General features: G+C 52.7%; 2 protein-coding genes across 9 annotated transcripts in view; one reads left to right on the forward strand and one right to left on the reverse strand.

Moving 5' to 3' along the window:
• Positions 1-1483: 1483 nt before the first annotated feature.
• On the forward strand, positions 1484-13904 carry LOC105093970 (NADH-cytochrome b5 reductase 2). The gene is made up of 9 exons (XM_031460125.2): positions 1484-1608; positions 6949-7092; positions 7343-7415; positions 9661-9767; positions 10032-10161; positions 10764-10847; positions 11595-11680; positions 12755-12854; positions 13732-13904. Exons 1-9 carry the CDS (start codon positions 1588-1590, stop codon positions 13902-13904), a joined length of 918 nt encoding a protein of 305 aa, XP_031315985.1. The 5' UTR covers positions 1484-1587.
• Positions 7404-21958, reverse strand: part of PPFIBP2 (PPFIA binding protein 2) — a 144681-nt gene continuing 130126 nt past the window's right edge. For 6 of the 8 annotated variants that reach the window (XM_064492606.1, XM_064492605.1, XM_064492607.1 and 3 more), the window contains 6 exons: positions 21822-21910; positions 21379-21501; positions 20064-20189; positions 19049-19237; positions 17780-17956; positions 11993-15652 (listed from right to left, as the gene is read on the reverse strand). In XM_064492606.1, coding sequence (XP_064348676.1) covers positions 15218-15652; positions 17780-17956; positions 19049-19237; positions 20064-20189; positions 21379-21501; positions 21822-21910 — 1139 coding nt within the window. In that variant the 3' untranslated portion in view covers positions 11993-15217. Of the gene's footprint in view, positions 8321-11992; positions 15653-17779; positions 17957-19048; positions 19238-20063; positions 20190-21378; positions 21502-21821; positions 21911-21958 lie in introns of those variants that run through there. The other 2 variants (XM_064492609.1, XM_031460122.2) reach the window with 2 other exon arrangements.

Below are 21958 nucleotides of genomic sequence, written 5' to 3' on the forward strand. Positions count from 1 at the left end.
GAAAGTAACATTTGAATTGAGACCCAAATAAGAGGGAAAGATATAAACGGTTGTTATTAACTACTGTAATTAGAGAAGTATGGTATTGTCAGAGGGGCTGGGCAACTAGATCAATGTAAGGGAACAGGGAGGCCAGAACCAGACTCACACATATACGAAAACTGATACACAACTGGGGTGGCATTGCGGGTTAGTGACCAGGTATGAGCAATTCAATAAATGTCACCAAGACAACGCATTATCCATATAGAAAAAAGTAAACTGGATCCCTGCTTCACATCATACATAGAAATCAATTCCAGGTGGTTGAGAGACATAAAAGTAAATGGGAAAATACTTCGTCTTGTCAGAGAAAACACGGAGTATCTTGAACTTGGGTAGGAATAGACAAGTCACAAAAAGCACTAACTATAAAAGCGAAAGATTGAAGATTGATGCACTTGACTACATTACAATTACATACTTCTGTTCATCCTAAGACAGAGAGAAGGAAGGGAAGAGTAAACTGCTTACCAGGAGAAAACACTTGTATCTGATAAAATTAGCAAAGAATTGCTATAGAATATATATAAAAGAATCCTAAAAATCTGTAAGAAAAAAGCCAACTCAGTACACAAATGGGCAAAATTCATAAGCTGGCATTTTTTTTTCAAAGAAATTCCAAGGGGAAATAAACCCATGAAATGTGTTCAACCTCCTTAGCAATTAGGTAATGAAATTATTTCCCAAGCCTTCATTTTACACTTTTAGAGTGCCAGAAATGAAGGTATCTGGCAATAACATCCTGGCACCTGCAGGTGTTGGGGATGTTGGGGGGGGGGGGTGTCCATTATGCCTGTGCCTGTGGGTGGGTGTTCGATTCTTGGCTTCTCTGTCTCGCTTAGGCCTGGAGGCAGGGATTCACCTTTGCCACTGGCGGTGGGAGAAGTGATAGGGAAGGGAGTTACTAAGGTTCTGAAATGTGCTGTGAGGAACCCCCATAACCGTCTATGCCTCTCATTCTGCCTCTTCTTTGGACATGCGTTAGGTACCTGTTATCTCTCTCTCCCAGTAGAGAGCGAAAGAAGGAATGAGCGCTTTGAAAGAACGTCTCCTTTAACTGGGTCACACACCCATCTCCACAAACACCTGACCCGAGGACCAGGCTCAGTAGGAACTCATTAGTGTCGACTGCGTATATTTCTGTGCTCTTTGACTTGGCCTGAATTCCCATGTCTTTGACCAGCATCCCCTTCCTCCAGCCTTGCCACAACTTAAGCGGAGTTCTCCGGCTGCTCAGAGTGTGCGCCAGGAGGACCAGGATGGAGAGCGAGCCACGTAATAAACAAGGGATGCAAAACAAGGAGTGAGGAAGCCCGCAGCTCCCCGTGGGGCCTGGGTCCCGCAGTGGAAGGCTCTGGATTCGGCGGCCCCGGGGGCAGGGCCCGAGCAGAGCCCGAGTCCCGCGAGACTCTCCAGACCCCGGCCCTCGAGGTAGGTGCCGCCACGCGCGCCACGCGCCTGCGCCCGTGCTGGGCGCGGATTCCGGCCTAGCGCGTCCGCGGCGTCGGCCCAGCCCGGCCTAGCAGCCAGCGCCACTTCGACGACATGTTCGGCGTCTCGTTCCGGGTGAGTTCGCGGCGGCGGGACGACCCGGCGGGAAGAGCCCAGAGATGCGGGGACAGGCAGGAGCCGGGCGGAAGCTTCCCGGGCGCCAGGGCGGGATGGGACCGGGGAGAAGGCCCGGCGACGATGGCGGCCGCGCGGCGGGCCCGTGAGGGGCTGGGAGCGGGGCGGGCGCTGGGCCGCCGGGGCGGAGCCGGAGGAGGCGTGGTGCGGGGCGGGGTCGGCGCCCCGGCGTGAGAAGAGGGCGGGCGGACCCCACCTCTCCCAAATTCGGCCGGAGCGGGGCCGGCCGGGCTCGACTGCGGGGTGGAGGGGTTGGGGGTTGGATGGGGGAGGCCAGCCCAGCCGCTGGTAGGTGAGGGCCCAGGCCTTGTTCGTCAGCCTCGGAGAGTGTTGGTGTGTCCTGAGCGCTAAGGTAATGGAGTACCTCGGAGTCAGTGGTGTACGAATTAAGCCCTATGGACCCTGCAGAAGCTCTAGGCCAGCTCTCTGCCTGGACGGGGTGGGGGGTGGGTTGGGGAGGGAGGCGGGGGAGGGTCCTTTTTCTCTCTAGTTGGAGTAGGCTAGTAACCCAACTCCAGCTGAGATCAATACAGGATGAGCTTTATTCACTAGCCAAAGAATGGAGAAGCAGGAACTAAGTTCCCAGATCAACCTCTCACCCACCTGGCGAGAGGGATTTTATTTTACAGAGTAAAGACAAAGGGAGGAGTGAGGCTAATGATGGTGAGGCATGTGCATTTGTCTAGTGGGGACAGACAGGTTTTTTTAAGAGAGTGGGGTGCCAGCCCTTTATCCTTATTTGGTTTTTAATGTCTGGTCCTGGCTGATGGTAAGTATATCATTGAATACGTTAATGGAGTAAAGTTAATACATGAGACTGAAGGTCTGTTGGAGGGCCAGCTGGTTCCGTTTAGTTTTATCCTTTTTTTGTTTTTAGCTTCCTTTCTTATTTCCAGACCCTTTAACTTAAAGATTTATGTTCAGTCCTGCTAAAGGTGGGGGTGGAGTTTGGCAGATTTTGAGCAAGAACGCTCCTGCTACTGGTGGGGTTTGATGGGTTTTGAGCAAAGACGTGGAGCAGCTCTGGCAACAAAATCCCCCCTTTCCTTGTTACTGCTCCTCCTTCTTGAGAGGCGCTGAAGAGTGAAGGTCTCACCTCTGAAGCTGCTTCCTGCTGAACACAGGAAAGTTTTTCCCTGGATTAGAGGAGCAGAAGTCTTCCCTCATTACCCTAAAAGAAGTCTGATTGTTGCCAGGCTGCAGTCCCAATTGCTTGTACCCTTGTGTTAGTAACATCTGAGGTTTGATGGCTTCAAGCTGTTTACTAACAAAGTTAAGCAAGGCCCGAAGATAAGCAGGAGGATAATAGCAATTAGTGAGCTGAGAAATGGGGGGAGGGGAATATTAGGCATATTCCAGATGGAGCTTGGACTGTTGTGTTATGTCTGTGTAACCATTGAGCTTACTCACATATCTTTTTTATGTTTGCCTCAATCTGACCAGAGTTAGTGACATACGTGCCGCAGGTTTTATTAATAACTGTGCATACTCTGCCCCCCTTGCTCAGCCAGGGGATAGTCAAGGGCCAGCCTGTTGTCGGGAACATTTGCTAGTGGGTCCAGAGAAGTACGGAGGCCTTGTAAGGCATCCCCCATATATTTAGACAAGTCCTCAAGGACCCTTGTGAGATTTTTGTAAAGTGGGGCCTCTAGTCTGAAAGCAACCCCGACTTCTGCCAGAATGAGTCCTCTTGCGCTTTTATCTTGGGCTGGGTGACATTACGAATGGTATACCTAGGTTCCCAGAACTTAGCAGGCCTAGCGGCGTGCATTGTCAACCAACTCGGGCATTATCTAAACAAGGATAGGCTAGAGCCCATCCCAGAGAAGGGAAGGAGGAGCTTGGGTTGTTCTGATGGGGCAATTGGTTTATTCTGAGCCACAAAGGAACAGGTACCCAGGGAGCGTGCATGCCTGGTGCACTTCTGGGGAGGTAAACCTCCTCTGTAGGTGGCTGGCCCAAGAGGGGATGCCCTTGCAGTGTGGGGAGAGAGGCCCATCTGCATAGCAGAGGTCCCTGGGGGATTCTGGACTAGTGGCTATTTCCCTGGCCTTAGGAAGGCCATATACTAAACACCAGACGACCAGTGTTCTCTCTCCTCAGTGTGTACGTCTCCCCTCTAGTCCTTGTGTGTACTCATTGAATCGTTCCTGAGGGCACCAATGGGTGAGATATCCCTAGGAGTCAATCCCGAAGCACTGAAATTGTGGAGTAATAGAAGGAGCATTGATTGCAGTCCAGGGCAGCCCCAAGGTGTTATTGCAAGTTCTTCCCTTTGGTAAGGGCATTTGATAGGGGCAGTGGCAGCAAGATGGGTTAGAGTGATGGCACTGGTTTAAAGTGAGTGCTTTGTATTTGTTAGAAATGTTAATGCCAGGGTGAGGTCCAAGCAGGGAAGCTGCACTAGGGATGGGAAGGTAACTTTAAAAGGGATAGGTTTAGCAGAACCGTTAGCCAAGGTAAGAGTGAGGTTGTCCTTCTCAGGGATAAAATGTAATATCTTTCATCCATAGGTGTCACTTTGAGGGTAGAGGTGACAGATCCAGCACTGGGAAAGATTTTGTCCGTGGGCTGTAATTCTTTTTGGGGGGTGGACAGGGCTATGATTCTTGAGAGATTTACTACTGCATTGCATTCCCATTCTGCGTGGACAGTTTATAAGAGACAGGACAGAGTTAAGAAGAATAAACAACAGCTAGTCATCCTGCTTTCAATATTAATATCCCCTATAGACAGAAGAGATGTTTGCCTGAGAGAGGGGGGCCAGGCAAAATAGTAGAAGCCGAGTAAGGCAATACCAAAGCCAAGGCCAACTACGAAGACTGCCTGCCACATTACTTAATTATTGGTAAGTTTGTCCTCATGAAAAGTAACTTAAGAGCTGTGACAGGTTCACAGGTGTATTGAGTGAGTGGCTCAGTAACTTATTCCTCAGGTGTAGGTGCTGTCTTCACTCTGATGTGGTGTATGATACGATATTTTTGTCTCTGAGATAAATTGTAGTTCCCAATTTATATAGTAATTCTCTTCCTGTTAGAAGAATTGGGCATTCTGGAACATATGAGAGTGAGATACCATTTTCCCTTTGAAATCACACTCAAGGGGCTCTATGAAATTGCACTCCTGTGACTTCCCTTCCACTCGCACGGTCTTACCTTTATCTTGGTTATTTTGCTTTGTTGGGTGTTCAAACCAAGTACAAACCAAGGTGTTCAAACCCCTGTGTCAACGAAAAAGTCAACGTTTTTACCCACTATGGTCAGGGTCAGCCATGGCTCCTTGGGGGTGATTTCCAGGGTGCTCTGAGGAGCCCCTGGGCCCCTACAATCTTCTTTTTCTTCTTTTATGTGTGCAGCCAGTGAGACTAGGCCAGGATATGGTGGTCCACTTAGTTTCCTTCTAAGACATTTGGGGCATTCCCCTTCCAATGACCCTCCTCCATGCAGTGTGCACAATGATTGATTTTAAGACCTCTCCACTGTGGGCATGGTCTTTGAAACCCAAGGCAATCAGTTCATCCCTTTGCGGGTTGGGGGTTGGGGTCATTCCTGGGAGGTCGGGGTCGATTGACCCTGAATCGCTAAAGCCAGAATACTGGCAGTTCATTCCACTCCTTTATCTTCCTTTGCATCCACCTCTGTGTCTCTGTTGTTGAACACCCAAAATACTGATTCCACCAGCCGGGAAGTGGGCATGGTGGGTCCTATCTTCAACTTTTGTTAATTTCTCCTAATGTCTAGGGCACTCTGGGAAATAAAATGGCTCTTAAGAATGGCCTGCCCGTCCACTGACTCTGGGTTTACATATTTTGTAAACTTTTTTTTTTTTGGTAAACTTTTTGTTTTTGTGTTTTTGTGAACTCCGGGTTTGTTTTTTGCACCCGTGTCAAACATCCCCTGGACACTACCTCAAACAGCAACACGCGTCTTTGTTGTAGGTATGCTTGGGGGTGGGCGTTGTCTTTACTGGGGAGCAGTCCACTGGATCCTTGGCTGCTTTTCCATCTCAAGTGTAAGTTGGTAGCCCTCACTGGCCCAGAGGTTGAGAACTGGGGGCAGACTGCCCAGTTATTTAGCCAGCTTTGTCAGCTCTGGGTCAGTGAGTAAACTTTGAGTTACTGGAAAGAATGGGCCCCCGCTGGGCACCAAAATTTGTGACTGAATTAAGTCATATGGACCCTGCTCAGGCCCCACCCCGGCCGAGGCTCTCTGTCTTGGCTAGGAGGGTTCCTTTTCTGTTCAGGTTCCAATAGGCGAATACTGAAATTGAGGCTGAGATCAGTAAAGCACAAGCTTTATTCAGTGACCAAAGAATGGAGAAGTAGGGACTAAGTTCACAGGTCAACTTCTCACCCACCTGGTGAGAAGAATTTAAAGAGTAAAGACAAAGGGAGGAGGAGTGAGGCTAATGATGGAGCTAATGCATGTATTAGTCCCCTGGGGAGGGGGCAGGGCTTTTTCAGGGAGTCAAGTGCTACCCCCCCTTTTTTTTTTATCCTTTTTGTGTCCTTCATGTCTGATCCTGTCATTTATTATGCTAATATAGTAAAATGAGCATGTAATAAGACTCAGAATCTGTTGGAGGTCAGGTTTGTCCCATCTTGGTCCCAGCTGGTTGCATCTGTCTTTTTCTTTTTTGTGTGAGTAGCTTTGTGTCTTATCTCTGGACCGTTTAACTTCAAGATTTATGTTTACTCCTGCTAAAGGTGGCGAGGTGGGATTTGGCAGGTTTTGAGCAAGGACACTCCTGCTAAAGGTGGGGGGTGATGGGTTTTCAGCAAAGACCTGGAGCAGCTCTGGTAACAGATGTACTCACCCCACCCCTACACCTGCTCTAGCCAGACCTGGAAGGGGGAGTGGGGGAGGCGAGCCCCAGCCCTCTCAGCTCTCAGCAGCTCATCTCCGGTCACCTTCATTCCAAATCAGAAGCAGCATCCTCACCCGCTCCGCCTCAAGGAGGGAGCTCCCAGGGCTTGCACCTTGGCTGTAGCCGGGATGGAGGCAGATGGGCAGGAAAGGCCCGGTGACGTTAGGACTGCTGGGCCGTCTGCCTGGGGGTTTGAAACATCCTGCCTTGTCTGATCTGCAGCTGACCCCTCCCCACCCTCCACCACAGGTTCAGCCTGTCTTCTGTTGTAGTACCTTTACCTCTGCCTAGTTTCTTTCAGGCACAGCCCTGCTTCATACATGCCTTTGGTGGGGAGGGTGCCGCTGCCCCTGAGAGCAATCCTGCCCGGAACAAGCAGGACCTGAGGTGCCCTGCTCACATTGTGTCTGGTAGGACCCGTCCCTGCTCCTCGCCATTACTGTTATTGGGGTCACTGTGCTCCTGTTGGCCCTGAAGAACATGAACTTCAAGAGGAGACATCCCATCACCTTACAGGACCCTGAAACCAAGTACCCTCTGCCCTTGATTGAGAAAGAGGTGATGGTTCATCCCTCTGTTGTCGGGGGTGGGATGGGTGATGCTAGAGGAAGACGAGAGGAAGACGAAGTGGTGGGGAATGTGATGGCTGGGGAGGCAGGGCAGTTGGACACGCATTTCGTGGCCTCTAGTTTGCTCCCCACTGCCACTGCCTGTTGTGTGTATCTGCTGGGAGCTCTTTCCCATCTGAGCTGCCCAACAGGGCTTCCAGAAAGCTGACAGAGCTTGCCTCTGTTTTCTGTTTTATTAGCAAATCAGTCACAACACCCGGAGGTTCCGCTTTGGACTGCCATCACCAGACCATGCCTTAGGGCTTCCTGTAGGTGAGTGGGGTTTGGTGTCATCACTGGGACCTGGGCCTTGCAGGCACTCTGCTCCTGCCAGAAACTCAGCTGGGGTTTAAAGGTTGCCCTGCTACCTTTCCTGAGCCATATGAGCTCAGAGAGGTAGAGAGAGGGGGTTGGGGACAGTCCATTTGCTTTTTCATTGTTCCATTTGGGCTGACACAAAAGTGATACCTTAATGAGCATTGAAAAGAAGTGAGTCTAGAGTCAGAAGGTCTAAGATCTTGTTGCCTGCTCCTTGCTGGGCAACTTTAGGCAAGTCCCTCAACCTCTCTGAGCCTCAGTCTATGAAATGGGGTTTCCCAAGGCCTGTCTGCCACTTCTGTCGTGAGGATTAAGTGATTGATGGATGTGAAAAATCAGGAATTGTAAAGTGCTGTGCCCATGGGAGGGATGGGAAGAACTGACATTCTCACACAGTCAGGAGAAAGGCCCAGAATGTCTGGAGAGGCAGGAGGGAGTCAGATGTTCCCCACCACACACAGTATGTGGTTTCTCAGCAGGGGCCTCAGACCCACTCAAGGAGGGGTCCATTGTGGATACCAGCCCTAGCAGTCCTAGAGTTCTGAGTTACCTGGTTTCTAATCTCTCCTGCCACCAGATGGCTGTCAGTCTTAGTGCTCTGCTAGGCCTACTTCCTGGAACTTTGCACAGAATGCTAGTGCTGCTTGCCTGCCTGATGGATATCTTCCACAGCCTACTTGGCTTGTGTGCACGGGACAGAACCTTGATGTCACCTCTTAAGGCAATGAAATTACCCACGAAGCAGCCAGCCTGGCCCCCCAGCCTCCATGCTGCTGCTTCTCTCCGTCTTCAGCCATAAGAACTCAGCATCAGCCTGCCTTCCAGCTCGGCCTGTGCGGTCAGTCCTGTTGGCGAGAAGGCTAAAGAATGGAAACCTCTGAGAAATAGAATGTCTTAGAAACTGTCATGACCCACTCTGTCAGCACCGGCGCAGGCAGCGCACAGTTTAGGGGGACCAGGTAATTGAGAGGCATCTGGGAGAGCCTCTGGAGACTGCTCATGCTTCCCAGCTCCGCTGAAGCAAAGCTGGCTGGAGATGAGGCTGTTTTCTCTGGGGTGGCTGCCAGGCCAGGGTCAGGTTGGTGGAATCTGCAAGAGCCTTTCTAAGGTTTCCAGTATCAGATTAGTTCTCAGCAGGAAGCTGCCTCAGGTGATTATTCCTGGGTAGCCCAGGTGCCCAGCCGCGCCACAGCCAGGGTCTTGTTGAGCCTGTCCTTTCTGAGCCCAGAGTGTTTGAGCCTCAGGCTTCAGGGCCCCTCAAAGGCTCTGTCTCATTCCCCTCTTGTGTCCCCTCCCTCCTTGTCCCCCTTTCTTCCTCTTCTCTGTCTTTCCCTAGGTCTTGCTTCTGGCTGCACATCTGCTCCCTCTGTCTGGTGCAGGCACAGCCTCTCTTCCCTCAGATACTGACACAGAACTTTCCCTTGCCTCTGTCTCTCAGAATCTCTCGATTGCAGCTTCTGCTTCACCACTAATTGCTTTAGTCACTGGTCTCCCATGTTCCAACAGAAATGTGAGTGGCCCAGTTCATCGCGTCATGCTGGGATGTAGTCATGACTTGTAGGTCTCTGGCCACACCTGGTCCATTCATTTCCACCCTGGACGGGCAGAATTACATGGTTCAGAACTTCACCACTGCCCTTCAGCAGAACCATGGTGCCACAGTGGTCCTGCTGGAACACCTGGTCCATGGGTGTCTGAATCCTGGGGTCCTGCATGCCTGTGAGCCCAGGCTGCTCTGTGCCAGGCAGCGGGGTACAGATGAGGGGCTGTGACTCTTCCAGTGCTACATCCAGTTTAGGAAGAAATGACTTTGGGAAGGCAGCATATTTGGCTTTAAAAGGGAAACACCTTTCTGTAATTTTTAATATTCAGCCTCCAGCTTTAATTAGCTCTTCCTGCTCCACAGAGCACTTTGACACAGTGAGCACACCCTGATGGTAGGTTTCCTGTATGTGATGCCCACCACTACACTGTCATGGAACCAGGGCAGGTACATAGGGGTGAAGTGACTTACCCAGGGTTGCACATGGAGTGATGAGGGCAGGCCTAGGAACTGGGCATCCTGGACTTGGGCCCCTCCCTCATGCATCCTGCTGCGCTGTGCACCCTGCCCCTCTCCCAGGCTCAGTCCTTTAGAGCAATCCTGGGTCCTGTTTAGGCTGGCCCTGCTTGGTCGTAACATTTAGTGCTTTCTCTGTAGGTAACTATGTTCATCTCTTGGCCAAAATTGATGATGTTTTGGTGATCAGGGCTTATACGCCTGTGTCCAGTGATGATGATCTTGGCTTTGTGGACTTAATCATAAAGGTAAGTGATGCCTACCACGTCCAGCCGCATCACCCCCACAAGCCTGTTCAGGGTGGTGGGGGAAGGAACATGTGCCCAGGACAGGGCTTCCCAGCAGTGTCACATAACAGTGAAGCTGCTGACCTGCGGAAGTCTTCAGGGGCTGCTTAGAGCGAGTGCAGAGGATTTTCTCCGCGTGGTTTCTGGTGGCAGACAGATTTTTGAGTTGTGTGTGGCCATGGCCTCGGGTCTAAGGTATGAAAACTATGCTGCCTTATTTTTCAGATCTACTTCAAAAATGTACACCCTAATCATCCAGAAGGGGGGAAGATGACTCAGTACTTGGAGAACATGAAAATTGGGGACACCATCCTTTTTCGAGGGCCATCTGGGCGCCTTTTCTATCAGGGGTCAGGTACTGGGGGGTTCACAGTGGGCCTCTAGCTGGGAGGGGGAAGATCCCTAAGGCTGTTACATGGTTCTAGAAAACTACTCAGATTTGAGTCACGTGGACTTTTCCCTCAAGTCTTCCTACGTTCATTCACACTGGAGGAGATTATCAGCGTCATGAAGGTACAGGGGTGATTTGGTGTTTCCTCATCACTATATCTCCAGCACGATGCCTGAGACACGAAAGGCACTTGCTAATGCTGAAAGATGGATGGTGGGTGGGTGGAGTGCACTCATCCTTTTACACACACGCTCATCATTTACACTCATTCACACTGGGTAAGAGTACTGTGTGAGGCTCCATGTTAGCTTCAGCATGTCTCCCTCCTTCCTCAGAAGAAAAGGCCCAGTTATTCCCCGAGGATACCCCGGCTCTACTGCCACCTTGGGCAGCAGTGAACCTGGGCTGGCCAAAGAGGGCACCCTGGCTTGCTCCTCTGGCAAAAAATGGTGCATCCACTCCCTTGGGTGGACTTGCTTCCTGGGAATCCCAAGGAAAACGTCTGTGAGGTTCTGCAGGCTCTCAGTCAAGAGCTTCAGGCATCAGAAGTATCCTCTGTGTTTCAGGGAAGTTTGCCATCAAGCCGTACAAAATGAGTGAGCCTGAAAATAAACTGGTCCATCACCTGGGAATGATTGCTGGGGGCACAGGTAAGAGGCTACTGGGGGCCTGAACCACAGGGTCAGCTCTGACACCTTTCTGGCTTCGGAGTCATTTGGTCTTACAAGGGGTGATGGGAGAGATTCCTTCTGTTTTAGATGGGAGCGCAGCGACAATGACATATCTTGACACTGACCCTGTGCACCCCGCTCCCCTTAGTCAACATGGGGGCTTCCCCAGGAGCCCCTGGAACCTCTCAGGTCAGGCTGGGAACAGGGCAGAGGCTGGGGGCCAGCCTGGGCAAGTCCACACGTGGTCTGCCAAGGGCTCTTAGATCCTGTTCAAGGCTGCTGCTCCCCATCCCTTGAAAATGAATGCCTGGAAGATGAGAGCAAATGTGACAAGAACTACAACATGCCAGGCACCAAAACGGGCACTTATAAAACTATCACATTTACTCGCTATTAATTCTGTTTTAGAAATGGGGACACTAAAGAGCTCAGATGTGCCTGACTCACCTTAGTCGGACAGTTAGTGAGGGAGCTGGGTGTGAAATGCAGCCCGATTCCAAAGCCAGTGCTCCCTCCGTCTTGCTGTGTAAACATGATGGGCTTTTGCTTTATTGTTGCATCAGAAGGGAAAACCAAAATGAAGGGTGGGTACCCACCTGGAGTTCTGGGGACAGAAGTGAGAAAAGTAAAATCGGGGCCAGGGAAACTCACGAAGCTGCTGCCGCCTGGGGACTGTGGGCACCAGATGGGGAGGGACAGCCGGCCTGCCCACTGACTGTGTTCCAGGGATCACGCCCATGCTGCAGCTCATCCGCTGCATCACCAAGAAGCCCAGTGACAGGACCAGGATGTCCCTCATCTTTGCCAACCAGGTCAGTCTGCGGAGTCAGCCCTGAGTCAGCAGGGGTGGGATGCAGTGTTCATCTGTTCACTGGCCAGGCCTCTGCATCCGCTCTCCACGCTCATGGAGCTCATGCTGCTCAGGTGCCTGTGGTCACGGGAGGGCTCGCGGCCAGAGACGCTGAGTCCAGGCCTGTTTCCATTTGTTTGGGTTTTTTTTAACTCTCGTCTTCCCAACTGACCACAAGCACTAAACTTTCCTTCCTTATTTGGTACATAATTCTGTTTATAAAATCATAGATGCCTTTAGTGGAAATTTCAGAAAATACAGAAGCAAACAAATGTTTTACTTTTTTAAAATCTTTTCTGTATATGGTATATATTTACAATTACACATACAGTTTTTCATTTTTGGGGTTTTTTCACTCATCATTGCCACACAGGCCTTTTCCTCTCGTTAAAACTCTATAAATACTTTCATTTGAGTCTATACCAAGTTGTACCGTCCTTTACTAAATCTTCCACATTCAGGTTGTTTTCAGTTTTCACAGTTACAAACAATACAGCACTGAATAATTGTGTTGAGGCTTTATCACGCTTAGATGGTTTTCTTAAACAGAATCACATAAGTGGAATCACTGGGACAAGGATCGGGATGAGTTTTAAGATCCGGGTCTTGTGGGCAGCATCTCTGAGGCTTTGGCTCACTTTCCCCAGCAGAGGTTCCAGCCTCTGCCTCTCTCCTGTAGCTCTCCAGTGCTGCAGACTATGTACACTGTCATAGATCACTGCCCTGGCCCCTCGCAGTCCCTGCAGATCCCAGGACAGTACGGATTTGCCTTGCCTGGCGCTCAGAGTGGATGCTGGTGGTGGGGCTGGTACCCCTAGGGCTCAGCCACATCCTCTGGCTTGAGGGCCGTCACCCAGCGCCTCCCCCCTACAAGAGGGGGTTTGTGTGCAGCTGTGGCAGAATTTGCCACAGAGCTGGCAGTGAGTACCCAAGCTAGAGCTGGGTGACTGGGGCGGGTGTGCCCTGACCCGTGTGCTGGGTCTGGGAACAGGTGGGATACCCTGGAAGGATGTGGCTCATGTTGCTTCTCTTCTAGACAGAGGAGGATATCTTGATGAGAAAAGAGCTTGAAGAAGTTGCCAGAACCCATCCAAAGCAGTTCAAACTGTGGTACACCCTGGACAGGCCTCCTGTTGGTATGGCCCCCATTGTCCCTGCTGTGGGTCCCCTTGACTCAGTCAATGACTAGTCCCTGGGTGGGTTGGTTGGTTAGATCTGGGCTTGGTGGCTGAGGCCTTGGGCCATGTCGCCACAGGGGAAATTCAGGAAATTGAGGAAGAGAGGATTTGGGATGACCTGCTTGTAAGGGCAGCCTAGGGCAGGCGTCCAGTATCAGCAGCACGCTGCACACTACACTGAACATCGGGAACACAGAGGCCCCAGGCCACCCTGAACACCCCCTCCACACGGCATCCCACAGAGCCATCACTCACACTACATCTGATACGGCCACTGACCCTTCTGACTCTGCACCACTCACCTTGCTGAGGATAGCAGTCCTCACAAGCTGAGTCCCATACAGCTGCTGCAGCCCCAGTCAGCTCCCAGCCACAACACAACACCCCACAGGCCCTCACGGTCCAGAGCTGTGCCTGCCTTGTCATACAGCTCGCTGCCCAGCAGAGGGCACCACCCAACCGATTGAGCAGCCCCCAAATGCCACAGGGCACACTGCCCAGAACAGCTCTCCTCCACCAGACTGCTTTGAGTCACACCACACCTGGGTGCCTTTATCTCACTCTCACCAGTGCTTACAGCAGGCAGACACCAGCGCCAGGGCGTCAGAGTCCCAGCAGTGAGACTGAGATCTGAGATACTGAAGAGGGCTGCCTGGGTCCCCCATGTCCTCTACTCCCAGCTCTCTGCAGAGAACAGTAGTGCAGGTGTCTAGGCCTTGGCGAGCAGGCTTGTCTCCCTCTTTCTCGCTTGAGCGAGGGAGGGCAGGTGGTCGAGAGGCCAGGGGTCAGTGAAACTATCTGGCCTCCCCAACAGCTTTCTTCTGCTTGATCTCAGGCTGGAAGTACAGCTCAGGCTTCATTACCGAGGATATGATCAAAGAGCACCTCCCGCCTCCTGGGAGGTCCACATTCATCCTGGTATGTGGCCCACTAGCCCTGATCCAGACAGCTGCACACCCAAACCTGGAGAAACTGGGTTACACCAAGGATATGATTTTCACCTACTAACACCTCCCTTGCTCTGACCAAACTTGTCTGGTCGCCTTCATCTTTCTAAGTGAGCTCAGCTTCACCATGTTAAACAGGGAAGTGACTTGTAATGCACCTTGGGTACCTGGTGCTCCTCCGGTGTGGGGTGAACAACAATGGTTCCGGTTTCCTTGCTTGGGGGAGGCCTGAGGAATTTCATTTCAGTATCCCCCTCCCCATAGTTAGTTTATTGAAATAAAGTTAAGTGCAGGAGATATGGGATGAGTGTGGTTCTGTTTGGGAGGGGGAGAGGAGAGAATGGAGGGAGGAAAGGAAGGACAGACGGACAGACTGGACTCATTACACGCGTAACGTGGCCTGCCTCTTCAGGCATCTGACTTCTGTATTACCCAGTCCTGCCACTAGGGGCGTGGTGTAGTGAACATGCCCGACTTCGTCCTGTCGGCTGTCGGAGATGCCCTGCTGCCAGGCCTGGGCTCTGCAGGTGGCTGTGGGCCACCCCCCCCATTGCAGACTCGGGCCCTACACATGCCTGACCGGGCCCTCAGCCAGTAAGCGTCATCTCCAGTCAGTTGGGAGCGGCCAGGTGGGAGTCAGTCAGCAGCTGGTCTTGGGTCAGCATGGTCTGAAAGGACATGGCCACAGGTGGGGTTCAACAGCGTTCTGGTCAAGGCTGTCCTGTGGCCACTACAGGTGAAGCAGTGGGGCACTGGGTGTGCCCCATCTGACACCTGTGTCCTCTAAGCTCATGGGGGGGGGGTCTCAGGGACCCCACGTGTTGGGTTAGAATAGACAACACTATCAAGAATAAATTGCTTGTACCTTGGAGGTCAGGTTGCTATTTCAAGGCCGCCAGAGGCCTATCAGAGGTGATAAGGGCAAGGCTGGGTGGATTCATTTCAGTGTGAGAGCCAAGAAAACACAAGTTGAAAAAAAGTGAGTGCTGTTCAGATTCATGGAGATGCTCCCCAACCTCGTCTTCTTAACCTGCCTCAGTAAGTCAGGAAAACAGCAACAAGGACTCAGCAGGGACACTTTCTGTGGCCTGTGGGCTCGGTGCTGGGGCAGTCCTTCTGGGACCGGCCTTGCACCGCCAGCTCCAGTCTGCCTACCCGCCTTGCAAGGAGGCCATTATTCTGCTTTACAGATAAGGAAGGCAGGGCTCAGAGAGAGTGATTTGCCCAAGGTCTCAGACAGGGACCAGGTCAGCCTCCCTCCAGAGTGGCTCGTCTTCCCCGGGACTAAGCTGCTTCCCCACTGGATACACTGTGATACGCTCACAGGCCTGTGATGTCCGTGCAGTCAAAGGTGCAGTAGGAAATACGTGTGTCTCATGGACAGAGAGGGCAGAACGGTGTCCACCAGGCTGGGCATGAGGCCTGGGATTTGGGCTGACTAGGCAGGTGATCCAGAGCTGCTGAGCACCTTGGTTTCCTCACCGTCTCAGCCTGGTAAGAGGGTCTGAGACCTGGCACCTTTAAGAAGGCTGGTGGCAGGCTAACAGAGGCCTCTGGGCTGCCTTCTGCCTCAGGGCTGACTCCGGCACCCAGCCCCACCTGCTGCTCCTCCCCCAGCAGAGATGCTGATGACACAGGTTCAGATAGGCACGGGGGCTGCCCCAGGCCTTGTGCACCACCACACCAAACTCCCAGGGCCTCCCCGGTACCTGTCCTACTGTGGAGAGAGGGCCAGAGTCCTACCGTGAGGCGGTGAATGTCTTGGGAGAGGAGCCCTATCTGCGTCACGGTGCCTTCCGAAGGTGCCATCTGTAAAACGGGCAGCAGCCTGATCAGCACACTTGGGCCGAGCTTGTGAGTCGCAGAGGTGGCATGCATGCCCTAGCCTGCTCAGGCATGCTCCTGGGGCAAGAGGCAAGGAGTTGGCCAGGTCCTGGGGAGTGACAGATGGCTGGGGCACATGCTGCCTTTGTCCTTGGGAAAGGGAGAGCTTCCTGTGTCCCCCAGTCATGCACACACACTCCTGCATCCCCACCCTGGCACCAGAACTAAGGGTACACAGGAGCAGGGCACAGACAGGGCAGCTGGAGCAGCCCTGTCGCACATGCTCAGTGTTCCAGCTCTCTCCAGGGGCAGAGCAACAGGGATGAAGGCCTTCAGGGTGCTGAGCACATCATTTCTGGCACCAGCAGGACCCCAGACACTGACAGGTGTAGCCGGGCATCCTCACTCCCAGGAGCCTCCTTCCCCTCCTCAGGTAATGCTGGCCTGCCCCATCTTCTTTAAACCTATTTGGGCAGTTTAGATTTGGAAGCATCCTCTGAGGGCATTGAGTATAACCCCTCATTTTGCTGGTGGGAGAACTGAGGCCCACAAAGTCATACAGGCCTTGCTTAAGGCTGCACAGAGGATTAGTGGCATAACTATCCTATTCAGGGTTTGACAGCAGCACATGCAGAGATTCTCCCACCAGGACACAATAAAAGATAAGGGACAAAGCCTGCCCCTGACTGTGGCTCTAAACTGCAGTGCTCAGGTGTCAGACTCAGGGAGCACCTGTCCTTCAGTGGTCCCAGCCCTGGGATCAAACAGCAGTCGTGCCAGCTGGCGAGCCTGTACCCCAATCTCCTGCAGGCGAGACTGCACGGGGAGTCCGAGGCCATGGCCTGAGGCTGCCGGTAGTTTAAAAAGCAAATCTTCACATCACCCTCATCTGAGACAGAATCAGTGTTCAAACCGGGGTCACCAGGCCCCTCCCGGCCACCAGCCAGTTAAAATGCTTCTGTCATGCTTCTGCAGATGAGGCCCAGGGGACCCAGTGGAGCCAAGAGCTGCACTGGGGCAAACCGGAATCTCACAATCAGGAGCCCAGTCGGGCAGGTGTGTCCCTCCCCCAGTCCTCAGCCAGGCGGGGCCCGTCCAGAAGACAATTAGTTGGCCTCTGCATCAGGACAGGTCTGTTCCAGACCAACTCCCACAGGGTTCTGGGCCCAGCTAGGTCAGTAACTGCGGAGCAGACACAGCACGTGCAAGAACAGAGGGCTTTTCCAGCAAGGCCGCCCGGTCTCTCACGCCCCCTTCACCAGGTGACCCAGGCCACTGAAACGGAAACAACTTTGGGGTCTGCATGACAGACGTGCCCTCCAGTCACAATGTGTGTGAGATGCAAAGTGCCCCTGGGCTGCACGCGGGGCGGTGGAGCCTGAAGCAAGGCCAGAGACCTTTAAAGGATGGGGATCCCTCCTGGCTCCATCTCCCTCACCCAGGACACCCGCAGATCCTAACCCAGCTCAGGGGCAACGGCTCTCGAGCTGCGTGACAGACGAGCAGGACTCCGTGTCCAGAGGTGCGGAGCTTGCCTCCCGACAAGATGGAAGGTGTGCTGCGCACTTTGCATTCTACATAAATATGGTTATTATTACCAGAAAAAAGCGACCACCTCAGAAGGACGGCAGGGCAATTATATTGTCAATGTGGCAGAAGTCCCTGCTGCTGTCCCTTCGGTCTCAGCTGAGACTGGCCACAGGCCTAAGGCACTTGGGATTGCCCTCAAGTGGGGCACAGCCAAGGGGCCGAGAGCTGAGCCTCTCGGGACTGTCCATGGTCTCTGGACCATGTCTAGGCTTGTGTGTTGCCACTGGAGCTGAAGGTGGACAATCAGACTTAACTGAAAATGTACAAGCATCTTTAAGTGTCTTTCCTCCTGAGTCCCCAGAGCCTGGCCCCTTAGCAAAGTTGCAGCTTCGTACCCTGGCCACCCTCAGGGTTCAGACAGAGACTGGCCCAGGGGTACATAGTGGCTGGAATGTTCTCTGCTAGTCATGCACACACACAGGGGGTGAGGTGCAGTTACAGAAGGACACACCCGGTGTAACCGTGAGCTCGCAGGATGCACAGACAGTACAGGTGACAAAGGCATCAGCTAATCTGTCCCACCTGGTCCAGCCCGTCCATTTCAGGGCCATCGAGGGGGCTGAGGCCCCGGTAGCCACTGTAGGCCCTCTGACTGTCACCGACACTGTCACTGGGCTCCATCGGGCAAATGTAGTCTGTCGATTCATCAAACTTCTTTTTCCTTATGTTTCCAAAATGTGAAAATCCCAGTTTCCGTGGCTAAAACACAGCAGAGGCAAGATTATGAGAAAGTGATTATCAAACTGGTATGCAGCTACCCCTGGCAATACATTTCAGAGCAGGCCCGTGAGGAAAGGAGCAAGGCAAGCTGCTTCTAGAAAAACTCTTAACAAAACAGAGCTACTGCAAGCAACTTCTGTGCTGGGGAAAGGCCCACAGATAAATCTTCGCGAGCAAGGAGAGCTGCTCCTCCAGGACTCTGGGCCCAAAATTCTGGCCCGGCTGTCCCACTAGTGATGTTCATGTTCCCTGGGGGGACTGGGGATTCCCAGAGGATGCTGCTGTCTGCACAGAGGCTGAGCTTAGAGGAGGACTTGAAACCCCATGGGGAGCAGTCCCCTCCTTCTGCTCCCAGCACCTCAGGAAGTCACAGGGACGGCCCTAGCTTCCTCCCAGCTCCAGCTTCCCCCAGCACTGTTCTGCTTGTCTCCCCCAGACACGTTTCCTGTCCTGCTCCCTTGGGGAAGGAGGTCTGTGCATGGACTGCAGCTAGACCTAAGGCATCACCATGCTGCTGGGGACAGGGACTGCCTGGACTCCAGAAATCCAGGCGGTGGGCCTACGGTCCAGGGGGACAAGGTCTGAGGATGCTGTGGCTCAGGCAGGAGGAAAGGGGCTTTGTGAGATTCAGAGAGCCCCAGTGAGTGGCGCTGGCGCTTGATGACCTCGGGACCTCTGGACGGACGGCTGTGTGCTGGCCACCTGCACAGTACCAGGTGACGGGCCAGCTCCTCACACAGCACTCCGGGAGTGGCGTGCAGGTGGGCCTGACCAAAGGGAACCCACACTTGGGAATTTGTCTGCTTTTTGCAAAATGAGTGAAGGCAGCACTAGGAGGGAAGACCAGCTCCTATCCACCTGAGGCTAGATTCTTCCTGCAAGTCATTTCTGTATAAAGAGACCTGCACTCCCTTAGACTCAAAGGTGGCCTAACAAAGACTAGTGGACAAGGAAACCAAAACCGCAGGGCAGAAGCCAGGAGCGCCTCCTGGTCCAGGCAGCCCACCCTGGTTTGGCTCCAGGCACTAGTCAGCTGCTGCACAACACGGGCCAGAGGGCCGGGCTACTCACCCGGACTTTGGCTGTGGTGGTCAGTGGTGTGTAAGCCGGTGAGGTCATTTTCTCTCGCTTCTCCTGCTCAGCCTCAGGACCAATCAAGGCATTGAATTTGGTGGTCAAGTGGCGTCTGAGGAGCGTCTTCTGTGGGGGGATATTGAGAAGCATGGCCAGGGTGTCCCCAGTGAAGCGTGGCTCCAGGATCTAGGAAGAAACCACAGACAAGGCAGTGGTGACCACCAGTGGCGCCAGGTGACAACACTGAAAAACAGGCCCCCATGGGCCAGGCTTCCTCCAGGGCAGGAGCTGAAGCTCCTCCTCTTGTCCTGTGTCCCACTCCCCATGCTCTCCCCTGCCCAGGGCCCAGCTCTGTGACTGGCCAGCAGAGCGCTGTGGCCTCGTAGACGAGGCTGTTCCCCGGGGTCTGCTCTAGACAACACTGAGCCACCCCTTCCTGGTGTCCCTGCTGGCTCTGCCAATTGACAGATCTGAGCGATGGTACAGACTGTATAGTGACAAGCAGGACGTTACATTTTGGTGGCCTCCCCCTCACTCTTCAGCCCGTGTTCCTCCAGCAGCAAAGTGGAGCTGCCTGGTTAACGGTTGATGCTCATGCAACCCCCTTGTCCTGGGATCCTCCAGGTCTGTGGCTGGGGAGGTCTCTCCAGAAGCCACCTTGTTTCCATGAAATCTACTGCTGTCCTCTCCCCCACCACCCATGGTCAGTTCTTTTTTAATTTTTTTATTTGGGGGGGGTAATTAGGTTTATTTATTTATACATTTAATCGAGGCACTGGGGATTGAACCTACCACCTCATACATGCTAGGCATGTGCTCTACCGCTGAACTATGCCCTCCCCTCTCCATGACATCTATTAACAAATGATCCGATTATACCTTCTTCAGTTTACACAAAGGGTTCAGATCACGTATCATTTCTTACTTGGATATAGTCTAGCCCTTAAGAAAGCAGTTTCTGAATACCCCAGGTGGCACCAAGGCAGGTGGGCCAGCCCAAAAAGCCACTCACAATGAGACCTCCATGGACACCACTCCCACGAAGGTTGGGTGCATATTCCGCCAGGTCCACGGACCGCAACCACTCCATCACCCTGTGGTTGGACCACTGCACCACTTCTGAAGGAGAAAGGTTACTCTGTGAGAGGGAGAAGGAGAGTGAAGAAGTCAGGCTTAAAGTCTTCCATGCTTCTCTGTGGAGCCAGCCCTTGTGAGGAAGCCAGGCTCCGATGCCTTGCCAAAGACAACCCTCACACCCAGGGACCCAGGCCTCCCGGCCAGCTTCCCGGGAGCCTTCCCAGGTTCCAGGAAATAAAGCTCTCACTGAACCTGCAGGATCTTCTACACTGGGATGTCTGATTCTGGAATCCTGTTACTCCCCAAATCTCTGGTCATTCTGGGGCTAATCCATGAAGGCATACAGTCATTCATTCTGTAATTCAACAGAACTCTGCGGAGGTCTATGAATTATGAGCTGACTATTTCACAGACAGAAGAGCTCCCTGGCGTGGCCAAATGTTTCAGGAGAACACACCTTAAAATACTTACACCCAAGTGTCTGCAAGTGGCATCTGGGTCTTCAAAATGCCCAGCACTGTGCCTGACATACAGTAGGTGTTTAAAACATGTTCGTTGAATAAGGAGAAAAGAGGAGCGAGGGGTAAAGGCAGGAATTTTTAATCCCCTGGAAGCTGCGTGACTCTCACAGCAGGGTTAGACTGGAACTTAGGAGACGGGATGTAACTGACAACCCCGTAGCTTCAGGGCCCACCAAGAACCCCGGGGTTCATGGAAAATTATCAGAATTTTCCAGGATCTGAGTTGCTGTGTTTACCTACACTATTTTTTCTCTAGCAAAACCAGCTCACGGATCCCCTGCGCACCTGGGGCTGGAGGTCAGTTAATTTTTTATCTCGAGTAGGGAGATCTACTCTGGCATGTCTGGTTCCCTACTGGCTCCTCCGCCCCCACTCCTCTGCCTGCTTTGACACCCAACCTTCCACTTTGTCTTTTCCGTCCCTCATCTTTGCTCCATTTCCTCATCTCCTTTTGCCATTATGATGCTTTGAAAGACTACTCCTGCCCTCCAGCCCCTAGTATGTGTCTCCCCAGAGGAGGTGGGAGTTGGAGGGCTAGTGGCTGATGTGGGACATGGGTACAGGCCACAGGGGTGTTGGGGCACCAGGAAGCCCCAGCAAAGGAACGAATCCACAGCGCCGTGGTCTGAAATGCAGCCATTTTGCGGTGATTCGCTCTGGTCTCCTCACACCTGATCTGACAGATGTCCTGGCTCGGGGCTCCCTATGTAGGTGCTGGCCTGCCCTCACCTCATCAGCTGGCCGCCGGTGCAGGCAGTGGGGGTTGAACTTGTTGACGTGCAGCACGTGAATGGCACATTTGATGCTGAGATGATGTAGTTGGCTGGTGACTTTTAGGAAGAGTAGATCATTCTGGAAGAGAAAAGCTGTGGTTGATGAACCAGAGTTTCCAAAGTGACAAACGCGACCTCTGAGGCTCCTTCCCAGACTAAGCATAGACAGGTCGTCTACCACGTGTCGGGAAGGTGCACGTGGACACAGCAACAGCTCTCCTTGGCACGACGGTTCGTGCTCTGGTACTCGGGACCCCTTAGGCGACAAACAACACTGTTTTAAGACCTTAAGAATATGGGGGGATGGTGGACTCAAGTTTAAAATAACCACCATAGGGACACCAGAGTGGAGCTGGGTGCTCACAGGGAGAACTGAGACGCCGGAGGAGGGACCCTCACCACAGTCAGGTACTGCAGCATGCGCCCGTCCACTCTGGACTCATGAAACTGGTCTTTGTACTGCGGTAAGCCAATGTCATCGAGCCAACCTGCAGAAAGAGGGAGTTGAAATTCATGAAAATGGGAGAAATTTGATG

This window comes from Camelus dromedarius, chromosome 12 (genome assembly GCF_036321535.1).
Source record: "Camelus dromedarius isolate mCamDro1 chromosome 12, mCamDro1.pat, whole genome shotgun sequence".
NCBI classification, from domain to species: Eukaryota; Metazoa; Chordata; class Mammalia; order Artiodactyla; family Camelidae; genus Camelus; species Camelus dromedarius.

Excerpts from the sequence above, each read along its gene's own strand:
- LOC105093970 (XM_031460125.2), top strand. The coding sequence starts at position 1,588 with ATGTTCGGCGTCTCGTTCCGG. Across the intron at positions 1,609-6,948 it reads TGTTCGGCGTCTCGTTCCGG|GACCCGTCCCTGCTCCTCGC; the intron begins GTGAGTTCGCGG and ends TGTGTCTGGTAG. Across the intron at positions 9,768-10,031 it reads TTGTGGACTTAATCATAAAG|ATCTACTTCAAAAATGTACA; the intron begins GTAAGTGATGCC and ends CTTATTTTTCAG.